The sequence below is a fragment of the Mastigoproctus giganteus genome, chromosome 12 (genome assembly GCF_048544385.1).
Source record: "Mastigoproctus giganteus isolate SK-2022 chromosome 12, ASM4854438v1, whole genome shotgun sequence".
NCBI classification, from domain to species: Eukaryota; Metazoa; Arthropoda; class Arachnida; order Uropygi; family Thelyphonidae; genus Mastigoproctus; species Mastigoproctus giganteus.
Genome location: NC_143586.1, coordinates 49,025,753 through 49,039,884, shown reverse-complemented (window position 1 = coordinate 49,039,884; position 14,132 = coordinate 49,025,753). Strand labels below are relative to the sequence as shown.

Genomic DNA, 14,132 nt, shown 5'->3' with positions numbered 1-14,132 from the left:
GTTTTAGGTATGGCTGGAACAAATGCAAAAGCAGAACCTCCTGATGTTACAGCTCGTTATGTAGGTCAAACTATACACAGTGCATTAGAAACTATAGTATCAGCTTTAGATTATCCTGCTGGTAAGTTTTGTAATTTTACAATTTTATTAAGAGAGACATAGTTATCAACAGTGGATTAATTATTTATTATTATTTTTTTTTTTTTTTTTTTTTTTAGTTGTTGGCGCATTGGCTTCTGTGGCAATAATGCACCTCCCAAAGTTTTTGTTTTTTTTTTTTTGCATTTTTACTCTGATCCCAGCCCAAGGTGGGATTTGAACCCGCGATCTTTGGGTTGCCAGGCAGGCACTTTACCCACCTGGCTAGCCCAGTCGGCAGTGGATTAAGTGCTTGACACAAACCACCAACACTTTACCTGACACTAGCAGATAGCAGTATCTGCTCTGTAGTGCTTCAGTACATTTTCAATTACTGCCATGTGTGGCAGTTTCAATTACTCCACTGTGGCCTGTGAATACTGCAACAGGTTAGCATCAGTGATAATTTACAACAGTAAAAATAATACAAAGGTCTTTGAGATAACAGAAGAGGAGAAAAAGCAGTATATACTTTCACTTAAGAACAAGTTTGAGCTTCTGCAGACTGCTCAGGACCAAGATATCGATGTGGAATATTACAACTTTCTGAAAATGATAAAGCCCAAGAAACCTATAGGTAAAAAGAAATCCAAAGAAGAAAAAATTAGTCAAGAAACACTTGTGATGATGAACCGAAGACAACAAATGAAGAGCAAGAAAAACACTGACAAGGTGAAAATTGAGTATACTGAGTTATGCAAAGCGATTAGAAAGAGACTCAGAGAGGACAAAATTTAACACAAGAAAAGTAGAACAAGCATTAAGGAAAACAAAGGACTTAAATCAGCAGTCAAGAGCAGTAATACAGAAAGATAAATGATACTGAAACTGAAGAATAGCGATGGTATACTTATAAATAGCAGAAGACTACTTTTTTTTTTTTTTTTTATTTTGGTAGTTGTTGGCGCATCGGCTTCTGTGGCCATATTGCACCTCCCAAGGTTTTTGCAGTACTTTGATCCAAGCCCGAGGCGGGAATCGAACCCGCGACCTTTGGGTTGCCAGGCAGGTACTTTACCCACTCGGCTAGCCCGGTCGGCTAAAGAAGACTACTATAGAGAATTATACAAGGAGCGAGGGAATGATTCCAGCAGTGGGGAAGATGGATCGCAAATTAGTAACACATACCTGATATCCTTCCTGATGAGGTAGAACATGTGTTGAAGAAAATGAAGAATCAGAAAGCCCTAGGGGAGGATGAAGTTACTGTAGAGTTGTTAAAATTGGAAGGAAGAGACATGACACAAAAACTGGCAAGACTTCACAAAATGCATTAGAAAAGGTGCGACGCCCAAGGAGTGGAATAATGCAATCATAGTTTTGCTGCATAAGAAAGGAGATAAATCAGAAATTGGAAATTATAGACCAATTAGCTTGTTATCCCACATCTACAAGTTGTTCACAAGGGTCATTACTAACAGATTAGAAAGAATACTTGATGAGAATCAACCGAAAGAGCAAGCTGGCTTTAGGATAGGATTCTCAACTATGGATCACCTTAAATAAATAAATTTTCTGTTTATACTCCGGCACGACAACCAAGTCACCTTCACGTAATATCACAGCTAATGGAGAAAGCAAATGAATATAAAACACCGTTATGCCTGGCATTTGTGGATTACGAAAAGGCATTTGACTCTATACAGCTTAAGGCAATGTTTCAGGCACTGGAAAGATAAGGCATAGATACCCCATATATTATGATTTTGAAGAAAATATATGAGAATGCTACCTCCTTTATTAGACTAGACAAAGACAATAGTAAATTTAAAATTGAGAAAGGAGTTCGACAAGGAGACAGTATCTCCAAAGTTGTTTACTGCTGCCCTTGAGGAAGCTTTCACAAGATTAGACTGGTCGCAGAAAGGAGTCAATGTGAATGGTACCTTAATCAGTTATGCAGAGTTAATAAGGATTTTGGACTAAAGATGAATATGGCTAAAACAAAAGTAATGATGAACAAGTATGCCACAGAAAGGGATATAATGATTGAAGGAGCAGTAATTGAAAAGGTGGAATTATATACTTATCTGGGACAAGTCATTAGCTGTAATAATGATAAATGGCTGAACGTTAAGAGAAGAATAAATTTTGGATGGATAGCATTCAGGGAATATAGTCACATACTGAGGAGCAATATCCCAATTTGTCTGAAATGTAAAAATATGAACCAATGTATACTCCCCACCATGACTTATGGAAATGAAACTTGGGCACTCGCCAAAAGAATGGAAGAGAAGCTGAGAACTACACAGCGAAGAATGGAATGAAATATATTGGGACTGTTAGATAAGAGAAACACATGTATTAGGCAGCAAACTCAAGTAGAGGACATTCTTATCAAAACTAAAGAACTAAAATGGCTTGGGCAGGACACAGCTTGAAGACATGATGACAGATAGACTAAGAAAATAACAGAATTGTACCCAAGAGGAGCTAGAAGAAAACCTGGAAGACAACAATGGAGATGGACAGATGAAATTCATGAGTTTGTGGGTAGTAAATGGATGCCATTCCACAAAACAGAAGGTACTGGAAAGTTGCTGGAGAGGCCTTCATCCTGCAGTGGATTGAAAATGGCTGATGATGATGATATATATACAGTATAATATATATATACAAAGGGTACTAGGAAAGTTTTGCAATATGACGCAACAATGAATCACAGGAAGCTGCTTGTTGCTGCATGTTGAGACATGTTCATACGTGCATAGTAGCCGCCGTGCCAAGTCGATGGGCTCAGTTATTCATTAGTAGTGATAGTGTAAAGTGCTTGCGATGGCATCGTGGTCACGAAATGAGATAAGGACAGTTTTGCGGTATAATTTCGTGCGTGGTTTAACCATAGACCAGTGCTTAGAAGAAATGACTCTTGCACTAGATGATGATTGTCCACATCATACAACGATATTCAGGTGGTATAGAGAATTCCAAAGGGGAAATTTCACTCTGGAGGATTCTGAGAGGCCGGGAAGGCCACGAACGTCAGTTACGGAGGAAAACGTTACTGCTGTGAGGAAAATGCTTGCCGAAAACAGGCGAGTGACCTACCAACAGATAGAGGATAGTTTGGGCCTAAATGCACCAGCAATTCGTTCGATTCTGCAAGATCATTTGCACGTGAAGAAACTTTGTTCTCTCTGGGTGCCGCATCAACTGACTGAAGAGCAGATGACACGACGTGTGACTTGGTGCCGGGAGATGTTAAAAAAGTTTGTTAGTTATTTATTTAGTTAGTTATTTGGTTTTTTTTAGGAGCATTAGCAACTAAGGCCATATTGCTCCGGGATATGCGGTGGTCATTCCCTGACCTTTCCACATCCTCTGTATTTGGTGGTGACGTGCTCGAACCCCGGTCTAATCAAGAAGCATGTGCTATGCACTGCTGCTCCTTCCCACCTGGCTATGGAGGCGCCTAAAAAAGTTTGATAAGGGACAATCTCGGTATGTGAACAACATCGTGACAGGTGACGAGACTTGGCTGTACTATTACGATCTGCCGACCGAGGCTCAAAACAAAGTTTGGGTCTTTGATGATGACGATACACCCGTAATTGTCAGAAAATCCTGATCTGTAAAGAAGAAAATGATAGCTGTATTTTTCAAATCGAGTGGAATTGTGGAACGTGTCGTTTTGGACACGCAGAAGACAGTCACAGCTAAGTGGTATACTGAACAATGCCTGCCTAAAGTCATTGGATCTATGAAGAACCTGCGGCCAAAGTCAAGAATGGACACCTGGTACCTCCATCACGATAATGCTGCAGCTCACCGCGCCAAAGCCTGCACCGAATATTTGACCACGACAGGACTGAAACTTCTCGAGCACCCTCCCTACAGTCCAGACCTTGCTCCCTGCGACTTTGCACTGTTCCCGCATGTGAAAATGAAGCTAAAAGGGAGGCGGTTTTCCAGTGATGAGGACCTTCTACGGGCTTGGGACAACGAGTGTGCTTTACTCCCTAGTGAAACTTGGCAGAACTGGTTTAAAGATTGGTTTCGGAGGATGGAGAGGTGTATTGAATGTAGAGGAAATTACTTTGAAAAAATTAAATAAACAAAGCTGTATTGCAAAACTTTCCTAGTACCCTTTGTATATATATATTGTTTTCTTTTTTCCTGCTTAGGAATCTGAGCGTTAAAAAATACACATGTATTTATTATCATGACAGTATTTATTACAAAAAAAAATTGCTGACAAAAAGATGACTTCTGTTGCTGATAAGGCAAAATCGATTGATAGATATCATTACACATATTTTTATAAAACAAGTCCACCCTCACTATAGTTCAACTTTCAAAATTTCCTTGCTAAAGCATCTTTCTTTGATTACCTTATATTACTACTACGAGCAAACCATAACTTTCTTTTATTGTTTAATTTGTGTTTCTGTGGTTATCCTAATTTGCTTTTATTTGGAAAACCTATTTCCTTATTTCTATCTTAAAATTGATGCACTTCACATAATAATATATCTCATTTTATCTTTTTAAGGATTGATCAAAAACTACGCTCGTCCAGATTACTGGATTCCTGATGAACAGTTAACTCACTGTTGTGTGTGCCAGCAAGAATTTTCTGCAAAACTTAGTATTCATCACTGTCGCTCTTGTGGTGATGGTGTGTGTGATCCGTGCTCTCAGTATCTAAAGCAGGTACCTTCCAGGAATTACTACCAACCTGTAAGGGTTTGCAAGAACTGTAATGGAAAAGAGGACACTTGCAATTATTAAAACAGATGTCTGATTTAAGAGGTGTCAACACTGTTACTATCATTCTTGCCATTCCTGTAGCTCACAACAATTTCCATGCTTCAGTTGAAATGAAGGAATGTCTTGAATATAAAATGTACTATAAATTTACATATTTTACTAAAATTTGATTCCAGTGAGAATTAAAATCCTTTTTTGAATAATTTTAAGTTGATTATGTAATAGAAACCACCATTAAGTTTTGTACTCGTAAAGGCATTTGTACAAAGATTTCCCTTTATTGTTATACCAATTTAGAATTTTTAATAGTCGTAGACATCATAATTTGGTTTTTAAGTCACTAAATTGTGTACTTTAAGTCTGTATCAGAAAAATTGCATGTTGTTATTTAAAAAAAAAAAAAAATGAGAACTGTGATATCATCATCCAGCTTCATGCAGCAGTTTTAGATAATGAAAGAACAAAATCTGCTTTTATAACTCTGCAGCATTTTTGTGCACAGTAAAAGCAGAATAATATAAGTACAAAAATGAAATTTTTATCCACTTGTTGTTTCCACACCACTCATAATGTTGCTTATCAGGCAGAAAACTTATAGCTGTTTGTGGTAATTATTAGCAATTAAAATGAAATATTTTTTGTTTTAAATGTTTCTTAATGAATTGGTGATTAGTATGAGTTTTTGCGACTAGTGTTGACACTATTCTACCCTGGATAAAAGGAGGAAAAATATTTATCACATCGAAGAATTTGTTTTTTTTTACAACTACAATAAAAGAAAATTGAAACATGAAACTAGAAAAATATACCGATAGATGTCACTTGGAGAAATGCTTGCACATTCAAAGATAACAATATAAATTTAATTGTTTCCTTTTATATGCCTTATGTATCAGTGTTAAAAATAATTAGGACAAACAAAAATTTGATTCGCTCCTTAAGATAACAAAATAGAATTAAATACAGATTGGATTAGTCAGCCAGTTGTGTACAGCTTTCCAAAACTAGCATGGATAACGATATGATATTTTCCTTTTGGAACCTCAATAAACCATTTGATTATATATTTTCAGACTATCATGACAAATAATTCTTGGGATTTCCCCCTTTGAGAAATGTAATTCCTAAGGGAAAAAAAAAAGAAGCTTCTATTAAAAGAACGAAAACTGACAGGATAAAAGAGTTCTTATAAAATATTTGCTGTGACTAACATGAGTAATACCTACCTGGATAAGCTCATATTAGTTGAATAATTTTTACCCATAAGTGCAATGTCACAGTGTGGGGGTGGGGATGGAGCTGTAATTGGATGGACCTCAAAAAAATTTTTATTATAGAAAATAAATTTGAACAATAAATTAATATGGAAATATAAATTCAAATCTGAATAAAAATAATATAATATTTCAAAATGCTTAAGTTAAACTTCTCCAGAGATGTAAACGTAAAAAAATTTATCTAGCCCAGCAGTTTTTAAGCTTTACTTGGCTATGTACCCAGTTTTTAGTTGGAAAAACTTGGCCATTCATCAAGCATATAGATACTGTCTAGATTTACCAGGGAGATTAAAAAAAAAAAAAAAAAAAAAAAAAAAGCAAAAGCCCACTGAAATGGCTGTCTGAACGTTGGCATTGCATCTTAAATAAATAGTGGTGCCTCCATAGCCAGGTGGACAGGAGCAGCAGTGTGTAGCACACGCTTCTTTATTAGACTGGGTTTTGAGCCCGTAACCACCAAATATGGAGGATGCGAAAAGGTCAGGGAATGACCACCGCATATCCCCGGAGCAATATGGCCTTAGTTGCTAATGCTCCTAAAAACCAAATATCAAACAAACAAACAACAAATAAATAGTATTATGAAGAATATTGTTTCTTCGGGAATATTTTTTAGTATTTGAAGCAAAAACCCTTTCCTTCCCTTCCCTTTCCTTGAATAAATCCCACATAAATATGCTATGATTAGTGTCAATGATTAGGTCAAGAATATTGCTTTCTCTTGTTGCCCTGCTAACACATTTGTATAGAAGGCAGCCCAGCCAGCTCAAGGGTATATGGGCCCCCTAGGCCACACTGACTGATTGTGCCCACTCCTGCCAATGCAAAGATTTTCATATTTCAGAATGATTAATTTTACATTTTATTTGCTTACAAAAAGTAAATTATATACAATATAATTATGTAAATTATATCGTGTAAAATTAGTAATTATAAATTATAATTATTCAAATTAATAAATTATAAATTTAATATTGTTTGTTTTTAACATGTTAACACATGAAATGCGCAAAATTTTTGCGGGCTTTGTTTTTGGTTGGAGGGGCAGCTTTGGTGCCCCTAAACCTTGGCACCCCTAGGCCAGTGCCTACTCAGCCTTACCCTAAAGACAGCCCCGGAAAGAAGCCAACAAACAAATCTGGAAGTGTTCTGCCATTGAGTGAGCAGCCAACTTGAGTTTCAGTCAGTATCTGTAAAGTTAAAATGGTTCATGATAAGATAGTCTAATTTGCTGGCCCACTCATTTGCCTGCCTAAATACTTGTTCATTATACTCATCATAAGTCATTTTGGCCTAAAACATGTACCTGCTCTAATTTTTGTTTTCCCAAATCCTTATGAGTCAAATTGGCTTAGAAGTTCTCACACTTCAACACAGAACTATCAGGTCTGCTTAGGCCTGATAGCTAAGTGGTGAAGTATAAGAGTGCAGTAGGACATACATTTGAGTGGACCATAGTTCAATCCTGCATGAGTGTTAAATATGGTTAATGATTGTATTCATTATTGAAATGATTATTTGTAAACTCCTCTTACCTAGTGGTAGTGCCAAACAGATAATTTTTTTTTCTTTCATGAATGTCCTTTCTGTACATGTACTTGTATTCAAATTTTGCATCCCCCGTATTAGAATAGCATCACATTTCTTATAATTTCTGAATGTAATGACAGCCAATTCTTTAAATTCATCAAAAAAATGGAAATTTTTATTATAGAAAATAAACTTGAACAGTAAATTAATTAACATGGAAATATAAATTCAAGTCTAAATAAAATAAGACTAAAAAATATTGAAATAGTTTGATATATAAAATTTTTTAATATTGAAAAATGCTTCTGTTAAACTTTCTTCCAGAGATGTAATTGCAAAAAATTGATTTAACCCTCTAGCCCAGCACATCCTAACCTTTAATGCAGCAGTAGCGGAAAAAGACCCAACAGGTGATCCTCAAAAATAACTTTCCAGTATTAACCGTTAATCAATGATTAAAAATCTGGAATTTTTTTCTGCCTTCCTAAATATAGCCGAACTTTTATTAAAATAGTGTCTGAAATGATTTTTGATGTGAAAACATCTTTGACGGCACCTACTACATTTTCGGACTGAAGCAAAACCAATTGGTAATGAAATTTTCAGACAGAAATGACACAAATGATGTCATTTTCTAAATGGCACTAATGATGCTAACTAGGTCACTAACGATTCAGTAAAGTAGTGCGTATGAGAATAAAATGTTACATCATACTAAGAGACGGAAATGATGTTACTTCCTAAACGATGCCAACTCAATCATGCGATTCGGTAAAGTAAGTAGTCAGTAGTAATATTATGCAAGAATAATAGCTTCAAAGCCACCAAAGAAGCCTCCCATGTCAACAAAAGAACGAGTTCAAAAACATAAGACAAAAAAAATGCAGTTTAATAAAATCTGCTTCTCAATATTTGATCAACATCAATCTTCTACAGTAATTTCTCTTCAAGAAGCTGGACTGACAACATCATTAAATTACATTCAAGAACTTCCTTAAGAGTTCAATCCAGAAAATTTGAGTTCAAATGAATTACCTGAGGATTTTAAATTGATTTCTGAAATGGCTAGACAGAGAATACTGCAACAACCAGCTTTGATTGCATCGTCCAAAATGAAACAAAATCATATTTCAGCTCAACTGCCTGTTGTAGACCCTCCACAAGTTTCAACAGTAGTTGAACGTCGAACATAACTAACTCCTATAAAGAATTTGAAACAGAATTTCTAAAATATACATTTGGATCTGTTTGTGATATCTGATCGATTATGGTATGAAAATGATGTAAAATTGTGCACTCTGGAAAGTTATCCATTACTTTTCTTAGAATTTCCAACTGCAGACCTAATGACTATGAAGGCCCAACCCTTTAACCTTGTCCAAGTCAAGGATATTTTCATATAAAATAAAACATCTTTCATGCATACAGAATACATGCTGTTTTTTTTTTTTTTTTATTGTTTTCATACAGAATTTTCATTGCACATCAGAGCCTATCAGGTGACCTACCATTGTCTGCAACTGTTTGGCTTTTTGCTTGAAGAATAGCATGATACCTGACAAGCATTGATGCGATGCTGAATTTGTTTAAAGTTTCAGGTTACTTGTTTGTTTGTTTTTTTCTCCCATTAGTTCAGTAAACACCTACAGTCTTACCCTAATTGTTTTTTTAAAGATTTATTATTGTTTTCACAGTGAAGGCAATAACAACACTCTCTCTGAATATCTGATAGTAAGCAAGATATACAGTTCCAAATTTCACATATGTGAAGTATGCCAGTTTTGAAATAAACCTGAAAATGGAAGTAACAAATAGTACTGAATATATATAATGTTTTTGATAATATCTGTGTGTGTAATAAACAGAAATATATGGGCATGTATCAAATTTCATGCACCTAACTCTTAAAGTGGAAAAATGGAAGGGAACAAGAGATTGGTGTTTCTATTTTATGTCAAACTTTTTTTTTCCAATAATTTCAGCAGAAATAATATTTCTTTGTATTTTTTGAAAATAAAAAGTGTAAAATACATAACGTTTTAAAATTTTTATTTTTAAAATTTAAAAAGTACATACACTAAGTGCTGCAATCCATTCCATTAAGAAAAATATTAGCACCATTTAAATAGAATTCATAAAAGGCCAAAACATTTCCAAAAATTTTAAAAAAGTTTGGCACCTGTCAGGTGGCCCACCACCGTTTTTTACTGCGTTCTGGGCGCCACCACTGATGGGTTAACCAGTAGCTGTGACGCGGAACCTTACAGGTGCCGTTCAAAAATTATGTTCGGTATTACCTTTTAATTAATGATTAAAAATCAAAGTACTAAATTCCTAAATATAGTGAAAGTTTTATCGGGTTTCATGCCACTTTGTGCAAAACTCCATTTGTGTGAAAGGTACCACAGAACTGACATTGATAAGCAATTTCGAATTCAATGTTTGCTTAGTCAGTTGATTAAAAACTATCCTTCCCCCACCCTTAACTCGGCAGTAGTATTGATCTGTTAATGCAAGTGATATTGGCAACCTGATGGGTCCCAGATTTTAACTTTAATTGAAAAAGATATTCGGTTTTTTTAATTGTGTTTGGGGTGTATTAACGCTTGACGTTTAACAATTATATATTGCACTGCTTGTTAATTTACCAGCCAAAACAATATTTGAGTTACCCTGAGAGAGAGAGAGTCAAAAGTAGAAGGAAATCACCAAGAAAGAAGAATGATCATGATATCTAGCTCAGGACCCTGGGTGTGCCAAACCCATACCAGATGTGAGCCCTTGGGGTTTTTATAGGTTATCAAGTAGCCAGGAGTCTACATGTGATGCTTATCCACAGATCCATCGATAAGCATTACATACTAGAATTAAACCTAAAATAGAAACATGAAACAGTTAAATTTCTGTCATTTGTCGAAACATTCATGAATGAAACTTCGGCATTGCTCCAACACAAGCCAATATTTAAGAAAAACATTTTTAAATTAACGTATTTCAATGAAAAAAAAGTCTGTTAATTCTGCCTGTGTATATAACGAATGTTGAACATAGAATCATTCATATAATAATAATATTTTCCTCACTCCCCAAGGTTCTTGTGACGTTCACTACATAATTTACCGTTCGTGACAACAATAACAGAATTTTTCTTGCAGTCCATGCTAATACCTATATAGGCGAGTGGGGAACTTTGAGAAACTACTGGAGTGTTTTAAGTGCGTGACGAACTGTATTAATTGGCCATACTACTTAAGTATTAACGTTTATGTTAATACTTAAGTAATACAGTTTACGTTAACTCATGTTCACAATAATCAAATTGTTTCTCAGACCCCCCCCCTCCCCAATAAAACTATCCTATACTTGACAATTTTACCCTGCGGTCTGAAGTGGGAGTGCATTACCTGATAATTTACAAGACAACTCGCTGTCCCAAATAATTTAAACTCGTTCAGTAATAGCCAAAGTTTTACCCGCATGGGTAGCACAGTTGGTAGGATCGCTATCCGTCCCACACCATATGGGAAAGATCTGAGTTCGATGCCCGTCGATGACGGGAGGAATTTTTGTGGGCCTTTTTCACAACGTGGCTCAGTCGGCCTCAGCCGAGTGTATCATGTTTTTTTCTCCCAGAAAAGAGTTTTTCGCCCAGCAACCGGGAAATCGACTTCGGAACATATGCAATTCACAGACAATATATACGGAGCAATATGGATAATTGTCGCTGATGCTCCTAAAATCCTACCACAACAACAGCCCCAAATTTCAGTCGCATTTTGCAGCTCCATGCATTGTGACAGAAAAGAATAATCAGATGAACTAGGATTTCTACAATGGCCTGTGAATAGCAGAAAGAAAATGGGACTAACTACGGAGCGTTGTAGAATTCCCACTCGTAGCCTTGGAGTATTCAAAAGAATAGTCACTTATAAGTTCAGTCTCAAACTTGTTAATTATCCTTTCATCCATTGGGACAACTTCCAATATTGACATTTTTCAGTCGGTATTATTATCAGTAGTGGCAAATGAAGCAAACTTATGTAGCATCAACCAAAAAGCAGTGCTAACATCTCTCCGTCTCCTCTAATAATTTAAGGATGCTATCATAATTGGCTAAAGGACTGTTTACTTCTTTTGTTGCTTCTAATATAATTGGATAGACCTCATCAGCAGCAGGCTCCTTATTTACGTTTAGCTTCAAGAACGTGTCTAATTCTCTATTCAATTTCTACTGATAGACCTAAATTTATTCAAACTACCCAGTGTTTCTGGTGCATGAGGCAAAACCTTGTAACGGTGCCTAATTTATACCGTGTCTTAACACACATATGCAGTAGCACACTATCAGCGCCTATTGTAGGTGGCACCTGTGGCAAGTGCCTCACTTGAGCACCCCAAGTGTCCGCCCTGCTACCCACTTCAACAACAACAGATGTAAGTTTGTTCCAACAATTAATAATTATTTCGCTAAGAGCATATTTTTGGACACCTATATTGCAGCCATTCTTTTTCAATTAACATCACCTCGTTTATGTTGCGTGTAAACGAGTAGGAATGCATCAGCATTTAGTTTGCTCAATCCATTTATAGCCTTACGTAATTCAATCAGATCTCCTCGCGGGTGTTCTTAACTAATCTTGTTGCTTTTCTTTACATCCATTCCAATAGATTCACATCCTTCCTTTAATGAGGCTTCGAGATCTGCATGCAATGTGCAAGATGCGCTCAAACTGTTGCCTTATACAGTGGGATAATCACCTCTTTGTCCCTGCTGGCAAAATTTCTGTATATCGTTGACAAAACCCATCAGCTGTTTGCATTGCTCAAAGAACGCTACCCCGGACTGTACAATTACCCCTAGGTCCATAATCCAATCTGTATGTTATTCTGGGATTACTACTGCTAATACGCAATACTTGCAATTATCAATTTTAAATGACACTTCCAAACCCATATGTCATTTATTTTTTATTACTGCCATTAACCACCCTGCCGACTTTTCTATCACTACGAACTTAGGTATCAAGCCATTAAACATCAAATATTAATAAATATTGAAAACAACGTACCCAATACTGAATCCCGGGGACACCACTAATAACATTTGTACAAGAAGCAGTGCCCATCGATAACCACTCTTTGTCTTTTCCCACTCAACCATCCCATTATCCATACCAGCAACTTGTCCTTAAACTCATACTACTCCAATTTGTACAGCAGTCTTTTGTGTGTAACAGTATCAATAAAAGCTTTTCTTAAAATCTAAGTACAGTATATGTTGTCAAAATTATTTTTATATCCAGTTCCTTTGTTACGTGTTACAAGTTCCTTTGTTAGTGTCCAATCAATTTGGTCAGACAAGATCGTCCCTTAATGAAACCAGCTGTGATTGTCGTATAACTTCTTTCCTATCTACATAGTCTTGCATTACAAGACTGGAAATATGTAAGTACATTTCCCGAATCCAAGGATGCTATCATAATTGGCTAAAGGACTGTTTACTTCTTTTGTTGCTTCTAATATAATTGGATAGACCTCATCAGCAGCAGGCTCCTTATTTACGTTTAGCTTCAAGAACGTGTCTAATTCTCTATTCAATTTCTACTGATAGACCTAAAGGAAAACTTATATACAAAAAAACTTTCCCTTAAGTGCATCAATAGCTACGCTTATGCTGCATCCAGCCCCCTTGTGACAGCCTCACAATAGCTTATCGTGCCTTTAACAAACCCCTGCTTTCTTCTTCTATAATCATTAGGTCGAAGTCGACTAACTTAGTCCCAGTCTGAAAAAATACCATAAAAATTGCTCCTATGTTGAGATTTGAATTCAAGCCTTTCCACACGATGTGGAAGAACAATGGTCCTTATAATTAAACGAGGGGTGATCATTTTATCCTTTTAAAATCATTAAAACTACACCATCACATCTCCAAACTTTATTATTATTGTTTGGGTGATTCACTTCGGTATTTTATTTATTTTATCATTGTAATACTACCATCCGGATGCAGCCATTGGAGCTAAGAAGGTTCGTGGCTTTCTTACATTGCATTATACTGTATTATATAATATACATTTAAATTAATATATCTGTTCTGTAGTCGATTTGTAGTTTCTGGATGAAAACCCCAAGTTGTGAAAACGACCCATAAAAATTCCTCGTATCATTGACGGGATTCATACTGAGGTCTTTCCCCAGTATGGGTAGGACGGTTATTATATTAACTATGCTAACCACGAGGGCAAATAAATTTTGCGTAGTTCCAATAGCAACCTACACTAAAGGGGAGTTTTGTTGCATTGAAGTAGATAAAATTTAAAAAGGTCTAAAAAGTTTATCAAGTAGTTTATTGAACTGCACAGGTAACATGCTTGTCCATGAAAGATGAATGCTCAGGAATTAAACAAAATAATAAAAGCTTGGAAAGTAAAGAATAAGCAAAATAATTTAAATAGCGAAAACTGTTCATCC

General features: G+C 35.9%; 1 protein-coding gene across 1 annotated transcript in view; it reads left to right on the top strand.

Annotated features, from left to right (window-relative positions):
- The window catches only part of LOC150077030 (zinc finger FYVE domain-containing protein 1-like), a 102,057-nt gene extending 96,940 nt beyond the window's left edge, over nt 1-5,117 (top strand). Inside the window, exons 12-13 of the mRNA XM_090386672.1 lie at nt 8-121; nt 4,634-5,117. Of these exons, the coding sequence (XP_090242798.1) occupies nt 8-121; nt 4,634-4,872 (353 nt within the window). The 3' untranslated portion in view covers nt 4,873-5,117. The remainder of the gene's footprint in view (nt 1-7; nt 122-4,633) is intronic.
- The last annotated feature ends 9,015 nt before the right edge of the window (nt 5,118-14,132 follow it).